At 38.3% G+C, this 12,814-nt stretch overlaps 1 protein-coding gene across 1 annotated transcript in view; it reads left to right on the plus strand.

The window, feature by feature from the left end:
* The window catches only part of RYR3 (ryanodine receptor 3), a 666,405-nt gene that overhangs the window by 545,753 nt on the left and 107,838 nt on the right, over window positions 1–12,814 (plus strand). The window contains exons 65-69 of the mRNA XM_019518966.1: window positions 1,928–2,058; window positions 3,442–3,762; window positions 5,526–5,766; window positions 8,147–8,234; window positions 8,342–8,434. Of these exons, the coding sequence (XP_019374511.1) occupies window positions 1,928–2,058; window positions 3,442–3,762; window positions 5,526–5,766; window positions 8,147–8,234; window positions 8,342–8,434 (874 nt within the window). The remainder of the gene's footprint in view (window positions 1–1,927; window positions 2,059–3,441; window positions 3,763–5,525; window positions 5,767–8,146; window positions 8,235–8,341; window positions 8,435–12,814) is intronic.

Raw genomic sequence — 12,814 nt, forward strand, 5'->3', positions numbered from 1 at the left:
TCCAGTCTCCTCTTGAAGATTTCCAGGGAAGGTGAGAGTACCACCTCTCTGGGAAGCCTATTCCAGGCTCTGGCCACCCTTACAGTGAAGTAGTTCTTCCTAGGATCTAACCTAAATCTATCCTCCCTCAGCTTGTGGCCATTGTTTCTGGTGACTCCAAGGGGGGCCCTGGTGAACAGACTTTCCCCGAGTCCCTGCTGCTGGCCCCTGATAAGGTTGTAGGCAGCCACTAGTTGAATTTGTTGGTTATCGTTGAACACTATAGACTCCACCTACAAAGTGACTCAACCTTACCTGTATTTGTATGCCTCAGTATGGTTTCTTTACATACTTATGCTTATCTTTATGTACAGTTCATGGTCCATATGCAGCTAGAAGGTGAATCTAAAAAATGGAATGATGTGGGCTCCTTGTGTTACAGACATTTGCACCATGTATCAGAAGAGCAAATCAAAATAAGAACATCTAACTAATGAAAGAACATTGATCATTAAAGCATTCTTGTACAAATTCTAAATAGAGTTTTCATGCTTTATAATTAAACATATCACAGCTTTGTTTTGACTCTGGACAGTTTCCAGGAAAGATTATTGTTCACCTTTTAAGCTTGATTTTACATGGCTCTCTTGGAAACCAGATTCTTGGCCTTGGTACAAAAAAAGCCATATGCCTGGTCATTTCAAATGATTGTCATGTTACTTTTAATTAATTTTATTTTTGCACCACCAGCTCACTATTCATTTAATTGTATTTATAAATTATTTATTCAGGCAACAAGATCTTAGTAAATATATGTTAATACTAAGTGTATTTTCTTCTCCCAGTATCTGCCATTGTTCAAGAAGCTGCATCTTTGGTTTACTTGTATTGTGTTAGGGTTTCATTTGTTAAATTTGACAGTTACCAAAACGTTATGCACTGAATGATAATATGTAATCTATTTCATCCAGTATAGATTTAATATCTGTAATCAACCTGCAGAAGGCTAGCAGCCTTCCCAGGAAAAAATATGTCAAGTGAACCTCAGGATTCGTTTTCTCTAACCTGATTAGGCCAAAAGATTACATTTCTACACGTAGAGTGTTCCTGATACTTATCTTTTGATACAATGTAATTCATATGAATATTAGTTTATTCTTTAAGATTTTTTGTAGTGAGTCCCTTTCACTTGTGTACCAAGAAAAAGGTATGTATATAGAAATTTTGAGGAGAGTTATTTTGTCACGCTTGTATTATTATCTAATACTAAGTTTTTTTAGGTATGAAATGCTATTAGTACATCTCTATGCTAGAAGGGAAAGACTGTGGTGCTGATGTCAAATTAAATAAAGGAAACAGTAGCAAAGACAGAGGAACACTTTTCTACAGCTTGTGTTCTACTCATTGCTCATGCCTTTCAAACATGTGAGGCATATCTTGTAATGAAACATAAGTCTTTCTGGTCCTATATTGGCAATTTTTTGTTTTTTAGGAGTTTTTTTTCTTCCAAGCAGATGTACTCCCCGCAGCTGGATTCTATATATGAGCATGTGTCATCATTGCTATATAAACATGCCACTCAGCAAATTTGTACTGTTCTGGAATCTTTCAGAATCATTGCTTGCAATCTAACTTGTTAAGATAAAACCTTGTGATTGTCAAATATCCTTTCATCAAGACAACAGGCTCTTTAACAATAAATTATTTCTGCCTCTATTGTGAAGGGTCATATTTACTGAGTTTTCATACAATTGTAAATTCCAGTTGCTCTTTATAGTACATTATCATATATGGTAGACTTGTTCTTGTGAGAATCCCAACCCACTTCCCCAAAGGAGCAAGAAGTTCATAAATGAAATCCAGTGTAAGATTGCTACTGCTGTTTAATGTGTGCTGCACTTCTTGGAGGTTTTTTTCTGATGTCCCCTTAATTTTCCGTCATTTACAGGCAGTGCCCAGCACTTGGTGAATGTTTAGCATCTCTTGCAGCAGCCATTCCAGTGGCATTCCTTGAACCTTCTCTCAACCGTTACAACCCACTCTCGGTCTTCAACACGAAAACTGCAAGAGAGCGAGCCAGTAAGTACTGTATTTCTGAATTTAAAAAAAATATTTCCTGCTCTTCAAAGGAAAAAGTCCTAACAATAAGAACAATAACTGTGGTTCATTAAATAATACTAACTCCTACTTTCATGTTGTCAGCCCTTTTGGCTTGTCTGTGTTGTAACTGAACCTGCGCTACACCCTTCCCTTTCACCTTATATTTGTAAATGTTCAAACCACATTGTGTTTTGATTCTTTTATTAATTTTGTCCTATAATATGCAGGGATCACTCTAAGGGCACACCTATAGTACAAAATAATTTGTGTAAGCACACAATTATCTGTCACTAGTAGGGGCATGCAGAAGTTGTTTGCTTGTTTTCTACTTATCTGTTTGAACAAAAATAAAAGAGTTTTGTTTAAAAATCAGCATGAGGAATGATCTAGTTGTCTTGATTAGGAGTCTAGGGCCTTCGTAGACTGGAAAATTGTGATGGACTGTGAGCCCCACCATGTGAATCTTTAGTCAGATTGACAAAATAGGAGCCTTTCCACATGGTGTCTAGCACCCCTTTGTCCCTAGCATTGTGACTGGCTCACATATCTTATGGCATGTTGACTCATTTTCCTCTGTTGGTAACTCCCTGTTACATGTAGTAATCCCTGTTTCACCATGAAGTCTTTAGGTGTCTAAAGCCTAAATATGTACATGTCAGTTTGTGCCACTTACACAGACTTTAAATTGCATTTCTACTTGCATTAGACTTGTCCTTCTGAAACATAACCAGCTCTAGTCATGTCTTTTCATAGGGTAGTATTGCTTATCCAGTAAAGGGGCTCTTGAGACCTCAAGTTAGAAACATTTCCATTCTGTATATAAGACTCTTTCACTGGGCATCTCTCTAAAACTTCATTTCCTGATTTGTGAAATGGACAACATGGCTCAGAGGAGAGTTGAGCAATCATTAATACCTGCCCAGTGTTTTGAAAATATACCATGCTAGATGAGCAGGATGGCCCAAATCCTCCATCTTGCACCTAGCCTAAATAGCTGTACTGTGGATCAAGTAGCATCTTGACTTCAAGAGGCCATGGAAGAGGAAATTGTCCTATCTAGTTTTCAAAGATGCCCTTGGGCATCACAAATGCTGCTAATATAGTACCTCAATCAGGCCTGCCATAAGGGAAGGTCATATTCACAATGCCTAAATCCATCTACAGTCACAGAAAAAAGGGACCAAGACTTGATCCTCAGTGATATTGTTACTACTGAATATTCAGATATATTTACTTATTTTTAAATTCCTTTAATTCTTTATTTTCAGAACACTTAGTTCTTGAACTCACATGCCTGCAAGCACAGATATACTCTCTTTATTTTATTAATTAGGCTTGTTCACTTTCTACTCTCATATGAAGTTTTAGGTATGCCAGATACAGTAGAAGAGATGTGTCCAGAAATCCCTCACCTGGATGGATTAATGAGAGAAATAAATGGTTTAGCAGAGTCTGGAGCAAGATATACTGAAATGCCCCATGTGATTGAGGTCATTTTACCTATGCTATGCAACTATTTGTCCTACTGGTGGGAAAAGGGACCTGAAAGTATGCCTACAAGTGCTGGGCCCTGCTGTACAATGATAACCTCTGAGCACCTCAGCATCATTTTGGGAAACATTTTGAAAATCATCAACAACAATCTGGGAATTGATGAAGCATCTTGGATGAAGAGAATTGCAGGTATACTAAGTATTTTTATAGAGTATAGCGAATTTTTGCTATCATGATAGGAGTAATAGTTAATGCATTTACTTCCATGTACTTTACCATAGTAAAGTATACATAATATAAGGGAAATAATGTTAGTTAAAAACAAGAAGAGAAAATCAAAGGAGTAGGTGATGATTAGCCATATAAATATCCATGAAGAAGCAATTTAGAGTTTCATAGTGTTTTTATTTATCTACGTTGTGCTGCCACCAAAAATGTGAGAGTCATGTTGAAGCTATGGTGGTTCAGAAATTATGCGAGAGGCAAGAATTTCCTAGGGTGATGTCTTCTATTGGGCCAAAAATGTGAGGACACGCATAGATAGAAGAAGAATTGGTCTCTAGATTTTGGTCATATGATTAACAGCCTAGCAAGCCAGAAAACCTTAGAGGGCTAGATTCACAAGGAGGATTTTAGTATATTTTTTAAGCTCCCAAATCCAAAATTTAAATTCTCAGAACCTGAGGCACCTAAATCCCATAGTCAGCTAAGTTGTATGTACACAGCAACATGATGAAGTATAATGAATAGATATGCAAACTAATGTAGTTACTGAAAGCCCTATGGTCAGGTGGGATGCTCTATCTGCCAAATTTAGGCACAGAGCAATATCAGAAGAGTGTGGTGGTGGTTCCTTTGAATTCAAGAGTACTGGTTAAAGCAGCCAATTTGCAATGTTTGGTTTCTGGGTCAAAATCTCTCATGTTTTTGAGACAATTTGAACCTATTTACCTCTCCACTAGCTGGAAGAGTCCCTTGCTGAACAACAATATGGTTAAATAACCCTATACAAAGGTAACATTCCTGTTAATTTTAATAGGAAATTATTATTATACAATTAGACAGGTGTAATTTACTCAGGGCCATAACTGGCTTGGCAGCCAAATTTTGCATTGGAAGGAACATATTTCCATTGAGTTAAACTAGGGTGAGGCAAACAGGGCAAAAGCAAATAGCAATGGCTTGGCTGCAGGAAAAAGGGAAGGGGGTATGACAAAAAGTGGCTGCTACCAGTAGCCACATGATTGCTATCATACTGGAAGATGTTACTGCCCTTGTGCCCTGGGCACCTAGCTGTCTCCCTATGCAACTATGTATCTTAGACCATGAAGCCACATTCCTTCTGTAGGGCATTATGCATGCTTTTAGCTATATGAAAAGCAAGTGAGTACACATTCAGGCAGCTTGTATTGCTGCACAATGGCAGACCCAGTTCTAGAGCCTGTCCTCTCCTCTGCCAAGAGCCAATGAGCACTGTCAAGTACAGCCCATATGGGGTGGCAAGGGTGAGGAAAGTATGCCTTCCTTTGATTACACAGGGACTACCTCCCTACAACCACTGCCTCCCGCTGATTTCAGCAGTGCCATTAGCTGAAGGCAGTCTTTCTGCTGTGGTTTTCTCAGTTCATGTCACCATGGGCTTTGACTGTTGGGGCGCGGGCAGAAGCAGAGAAGCCCTCTATCATCCTCCCTCATCTTTGGTTGGAGAGTGCACTTTTGAAGCAACTTTGTCACACTCCAGCCAGGGGCAGATGCACAAATGAACAAAGCCTCATATTGCCAGTTACATAGTAACATCAAGTCACAATGATATTGTGAGACTGTTTGTAAGTGTTATGTGCTCTAAGTACATTGATCTTAAAAAGTCTAATGGATTGGTCTTAATAAGTTTAAAACAATTAGTTGAACATTAATTATAGCCACACTTTTTTGTTTGTTTGTTTAATGTGTAGTTTATGCTCAGCCCATCATCAGCAAAGCTAGGCCTGATTTACTGAAAACTCACTTTATTCCAACACTGGAGAAACTGAAGAAGAAAGCCATAAAGATAGTGATAGAGGAGGAACAACTGAGAGCAGACAGTAAAACTGACACGCAGGAAGCAGAGCTTCTTATCCTAGATGAGTTTGCAGTTCTTTGCCGAGATCTCTATGCCTTCTATCCAATGCTCATACGTTATGTAGACAATAACAGGTGAGAAGCCTAATAATTAGATAATTTAATAGATTTGCTTTGAATTTATGTTTAAATAATATAGTTCACAAATAGTGCATGAATTTAATAGAATGCTGAGAAGGAAGTCATGGTTATTCTGTGGCCTTTAACTTAAAGAAAGCTGGACTGTTGTTTTTTTACATATTTCTTTGTATTCTAACAGCAATGCTGGCTAGTGGGGAGGCATATGTTGGGCTTTTAGAACAAATGAAGTTTAGCAGCCCATAACTGATGAACAGCGTCTCCAAAATGATGGGAGGGACTAAGTAATTATCATACCTTTGTTGGACTCAGTCTCTTTGCAGATACTATCACACATCCCTGCCTTCATGTCCTTGGGGAACACTCAGTTAAGGAGGAATAAAGAAAATAAAAACATTATTTGTGTAGAAAACAGCCAATATTTCATCAATTACCATATTTACTCAAATCTAAAATGAGGGGGGATGAACCCCTCATCTTAAATTTGAGTACAAGGCGGGGTGGGCAGGAAGCTACTACAGCTCAGTTGGGACCAAAGCCACAGCTGCTGCTTGCCCCCTCACTGCCTCTGCCCTTCTTGTCAGTGTTTCCCCCCACTGTCTCTTCCCCGATCACTTCTGCCCCCAAGCGCTTAACCTCTGGATCTGGCCACACTCCAGACTGGAGCACAGAGCACATGGTTGTTGTGGCCCCAGCCCAGCCCAGCCCAGTAAGAGATGTTGTAGCAGCGGCACTTCTATCTAGGCCCTGGAGCTAACAAGGATGAGCTGGAGTGAGTTGGTAAGTGTAGGAGGGCAGCATGGTGCAAGGGCAGATGGTGCAGGAGGGAGATGGTTAGGGGGGCTGGACAGATGGAGGACAAAGACAAAGGGCAGACAAGCATCAGGGAGCAGGCACTGGAGGGGATGTCAGGTGCCGGGGGTACTGGCATGGTGGGGGGGAGTAGCAGGGGTAAAAGGGGACAAGTGCCAAGCAGGCAGGCACTGGGGGGGAGGGGGCAAGTGATTGGGGGGGACAGAAAACAGGGTCAAGATTTGGGGGAAGCCAAGTGGCAGAGATCAAGCTGCTTGATTCCAGCTACTGCCTCCCCACCACCGGCCCCCCAACTGTCTGCTCCCCACTGCCTGCCACCTTACTACCTCCCCTACTGCCTGCCCTCACCACCCACAATTGCTTTCCCCCCTGGAGTGGTGATATGGAGGGGGGTTAATTTATGATGCCCCTCTAATAATTAGATTCTATAAATGGAAAATTATAACAAATTATACATTTTCCACTTATAAAATCTAATTATTGTGGGGGTTGTCTGAAATTCAGAGGCATCTTGGGATTTGGGTAAATAGTATGTGAAGTATATTTCTAAATAATTTACTGAGGGATAAGGCTCATTCCAGGCATTGCCAAAAATATTTTAATTCTGTTCCCAAGGCTATCACGTTGTACACTATCAGGAATCACTGTAATTTTCAGGAACTTAATATAAATGTGGCTAGTAAACACCCTTGTCTGTGCAACCTTAATTCAGCAGGCCTGATCATATGGCCACAAATCAACTTCCTTGAAACCAAGTATGTTTTCCCTTATAGTTAGGGACCTACTAAAATTGTGACTGAAGTGCACTGTGTGGCGGCTCCTTTAATTTTAGAATTTTTCCCCACATGCCCCCCCCACACATACACACGCTGATTGGCAAAGGGGCCCTGCCACTCATTGCTTGCACCTGATAATCAGGGAAGTAAAAACTGCAGTTTTAAATATAGCATGGTTTTGCTTCCCACCACTGATTGGTCAAAGGGCCCCTGGTGGCCCTGCCACTTTCTGTCAGGAGGCAAAAACCATGCCATATTTCAAACTATGGTTTTCACCTCCCTGCTGATCAGCAGCAAGCAGCAGGGCCCCCATAGCAATCAGTAACAGAGGTGTGCATGGGGAAAAATTCCAAGACTAAAGTAATTGCCACATAGCGCACTTCTGCTGCAATTCCGGTAGGTTCGGTAAGGCTTTACACTGATAGCTTTTCTACAAGAGGAAGGATTTAAACAATTCCCCTAACAGTATGGAATCAATACAATCAATGTACATAAATTAAAGTATATTAAGCTATAGAGAACTAAATAAGAGCTATCGCACAGGGTTTTAATACGTTTTGACGTATACAGAATGATGTTATATGTTTAGTTGATTCATCTTAAGGTTTCTGAATGTCCCTATGTAGACAAGCCCAATGAGAAACCACATTACTTCTTAGAAAGTGTATGAGTGGTCCTCATTTACATTCTGAATTTGGTCAAAGAAATATAACCGGCCTGCCAAATAATGTAGTAGTAATTCTGTTCACGTACTTCTTATTCTAAACTTCTGTTGTTTTTATATTCAGAGCTAATTGGCTGAAGAAACCAGATGCTGATTCTGTTGAACTTTTCCGAATGGTAGCTGAAGTTTTTATCTTGTGGTGTAAATCACATGTAAGATGGCATTTTCCAGTCTTTCCCTGCACTGTACTCTATTTATGTATGATGCATTTATTCCTACAGTCTTCTCAAGCTCAACTTTTGAGTGATTTTTGTTTTAGAACTTCAAGAGAGAAGAACAAAATTTTGTGATTCAGAATGAAATCAACAATTTGGCATTTTTAACAGGAGACAGCAAGAGCAAGATGTCTAAAGTAAGTTAATAATCATTGTAAAATCCATTAAACCTCAATAATGTGATCAACTTTTTATATATAAATTGTCAAAATAGCTGTGAAAATGTCACCAGATTGCTGCTTTAAGATAAACATACTTTTGTACATTTTACCTTTTCAGTGCAGATTCTGTATCTTAAATTATTCCCTTATTTAGCAAACATTTAATCATTTCAGTATAACTTATTTCCACACAGTACGTTTCTTCATGCTTATCTTCAAAAAGCAACAGCACTTTTTGTTGGCCCTATCAGCAGAAAAGCAGAAATATGGCTTTTTAAGTATTGCAAGTACAATATTATGTGAAAAATATGCCCAAGGATCTTTCTTCACTGACGTCAGGCAGTATTTTGCCTTCAACCTTAATGGAGCAGGATAGACCAATTCTCTGCATATACCCATTTTTCTTTTTATACAATATGTTATATATGCACATTTGCCTTATTGAGAGCATTCATTGTTTTATTTGTTTTTATAACATGCCCAAGGCTATGCCTTCAAAATACATTTTGGCAGACACATGGAGAAATTACACGCTTAAAAAATAAAAAAGTTTCATTAGCATGAATTGGGTAAGGTTTCCAAACTCAGCAACAAACTGAAAAGTTAACTGCACATTTTAATTCAAGAGTACTATTGATAAAACCTACATACTTAAAGTCCTGTATTCTCTATAAATCATATTTTTACAAAACGTCATCTTTAAAATGTTCTAGAGAGACAGAGGTTTTGTATCCTTTCATCAGTAAACTAGACTTACTTTGCATCTCATTTTTGATGACGGAAAGAAACAAAACATTTATACCAATGCATTTTTTTAAATCTCTGAAAAATATATACAACTTCTTTCCTATTGAAAACACATCATGACTTCAAAGTAAATATTTTGGACCCTTCCAGGATTAGAAACAATTTCAGTGTGTCCCATGCAAATATTTAGAACATCAGTATATCAGGTTTTATATCTGCCACTGGTTTGTGTATAAATAGTGCCCACTTTGGTCCTCAGCCTGGTGTCATTTTAAAAAGGATATATATTTGGAGCAAAGGAGGAAATGTTTTTATGGAAAACTGTTTCTTTTTTTATTTTTAAAAGGCAGCTGTTTGAATTTGCTTGAGAGTTTTTGATATGTTAGTATAATTCCAGATGGGGAGATGTATTGGGTGGCACAATGTGGATGAAGTGAAGATAAATTGCTTACAAAATGCAGTTTATCACATGACTATCACCATACATACATAAGGTGTATGCAAGCATGCATGTGAGTGTTTACATGTACATGTACACACACACACACACACACACACACACACACACACACACACACACACACACACACACACTATATTATATACATAAAAATATAAATAATTTTATTTATAAAACATACATATTAGAAATGGGCTGAAGAGGCAGTAATTTTTTTCTGAATTCCTTATAGATCAGGTGTAGATTAGGGTCTCTGGTTTCATTTCAAGACCAAATTTGAAGGTTTTGGGTTACTTTTGCATTTCTCAAAAAAAGAAATTAATCCCCATCTTGAATGGTGGAAAAAGTAACAAGACCCACTTTTCTCAGGACAATTCATCCACACCTGAATCGCAAAATAAAAAAGGCACCAGCTATTGTTAGCTCCAACCCTGGATCAAATTCATAGGGATTCAGAACCAAATTAAAATTGGATTTGAGAGTATTTTATTGGCCCATCTCTTGTGTGCATCTAAAATGTGTGTATGTATATATGTATATACATGTATTTATAATTATATATAAATCTGTACCAATGTACATATACATACTCAGATGTGCATGTTTATATGTATGCAATATAGAAAGAATAATCCTTTCTATATGTATGCAGTGCTTACATGAGCATAAATAATATCAAAGTACAGTGGTTATGTGGATTTTGCATGGTTGTTACCAATGTGTGAACATAAATAATAAATTATACTGTTCATGGATAAATTTTTTATTCATGTGATAACATATCTGCAGGAGTGATTGCAGAGAAACTCATTGGTTTAGGTAGGCATTTGTTTCATGATGACTTAAATATCTTATGATAATGAAGTACCTGATAAAGCGTACATCATTCCTCACCAGTGGCAATTTTTGCTTTTCCTAATATACATTATATTTACTATTTATGCAGTGCAATTGCTAAAATACAAGTAAAGATTTTCTCTGTCAAATGATTTAAATGCTTTCAATTAAAATTCTAAGTTCCCTCAATATTTGAATTTGATTGTAAGGTTTGACACTCTCTTGTAGTTTAGCAAGTAAAAAGTGCATTAAATGATATCACTGGACTTCCTTTTCTCAAGTCCTTTCATTCTAATATTAACTTTAATGTCACTTTCCTCTTCATTACTATTTCATCTGTCATCACATTGTTTAATGGTAGAATTTAGATACAGTTTTTATTAAGCATCATAGTGTATAAATAAATGTATATACTGCATGAATATATAGTAAATAAACTTAGTACAAATGTCAGATATGTTAGCTTAAATACTCTCCTGTAATTTCACTGTTTTGTGTCATGTGGCTGGTAGAAGTTGGTCTTAATGTTATTTTAGATAATAAGTAGCCTGCAGTTTAAAAAGCTTCTGTGCTACCTTATATTTTGACTTGGGGTACAGGACATTAATGGAATAAAAATGTTTGTAGCCAAGGATTCTCTGTGCCCCAGATAATCCACTGTCTGGTGCATTGGCACCTTAGAAGTATTAGCAACCAGCGCAAGGAAGAGCAGCCCTTGCTCTGTGTTATGCCATGGCCTGGCCTGATGCATCCTGAAGGTCTTTTAGCATCTTCTGTCTAGTCCATTTGTGAACTTTGTCTATGCTCTTTATCAGTAGTCAAGTTTCTGGGCCATCATCAGTAATGTATATAATAAAACTTATTTATAAATTATATTACATATGAATTAAGGAGGGTATGTATCTTTGCATGGTTTGAAGGAAGAATAGGGTAAAGTGTTATTTATCAGATTTATCTATAGTTGCTAACAAAAGATATATTGTAATCCAAAAATTGATAGATTGCCCACTGTGTATTTTCTGATACAATTCTAGTTTGTTAATTTGTATTAAGATAAATGTATTAAAAGCTGAGCAAGTTTTTTTAATTTTTCTTTTCTGATAAAATGGCAGCAGATTGCTCGGAGGGGAATGGTAAGTTAGAGAACATTCAGTCTAAGAAAGACTGGTTACTTGGACTGCATTTAATAACAGATTTGTGACAGTGAAAGTGTTGGAATAGATGATTTAAGCACATTCAACTCCACTAATCTGTTATTTTCAAACCCTTCTTAGGTTTGGTGATAAAGGGAACATAATTTATAAAAATGCATTTTGTTCATAATGGATTTTTCACATGACCTATATAAATGCCCCCACATACACAAGCAAGTGGATGTAATTATATATGTCTATACCAATTATATGTGCACAGACATAGTTTTCGTACTTAAAGTGCCTACATTTTTATACCTAAATCCATATGTAGGTCCTCAAGTAGCCTGATTCTCAGAGTTGCTGAGTATCTGCAGCCTCTACAGATATTCTATATGACTGACTCACATTCTTAAACTTGTATCATGATTTTTAAAGAAGTATTTGGATAGAGATGAAAGACACAGCAACGTGAGGCCGTAATGAAATCAGGTTTGAATTGTTTACAGCCAAGACCTACATTACATAAGTGGGTGGATGCAGGGTTTTGGTTTAGGCCTAGTTCTGATCACACAAGATTTGTAAGAAAGTGATTTTTATCCTACAATTTTATGCTATTGTTAGCATTTTCTAAGCGACTTTTTTGAACCCAACTCATTGAATCTATTGCATTTCTTAAATGTATTTCAATGAACTGGGATGATGTCTGGCAGTAGAAAATGGAGCGTAAGTGGTTTACTTTCACAGTCATTCCTAATAGGCCTGTGCGAAGTGGCTACTATAAATCTCTGAATGATTGAGGCCAGGCCCATTCCCCACCTGCTCTCCCAGCCTGGCAATGGCAGCCCCACCCGCCCCAGCTCCCAGTCCTTAAAAAAAAAGCCCCGACTCACTGGGTGCTGCCGGGAGGCAGGGAGCAATCCCTGCTGCCCCCCACTGCCCCACATTGCATGGAGAACTCTGCACGAGCCCCCTGCCCCCCCTCGCTCCCTCAGCCCCCCCCATGGGTGCCCCGCCTGGGCCAGCTCTGGCCTTTTAAGAAAAAAGCCCGAGAAAACCCTGCATTTACTGCTTCTGCCAGTAGGGGGCGATCCCTGCCGCCCCCTGCTGCCTTGCTCCACGCGGGAGGCTCTGCACAAGCTCCCAAAGCCCTGAGACTGCTACAGGAGCAGTGAGTCC

This window comes from Gavialis gangeticus, unplaced genomic scaffold (assembly GCF_001723915.1).
Source record: "Gavialis gangeticus isolate Ggan-Ray unplaced genomic scaffold, GavGan_comp1, whole genome shotgun sequence".
Classification (NCBI taxonomy): Eukaryota; Metazoa; Chordata; order Crocodylia; family Gavialidae; genus Gavialis; species Gavialis gangeticus.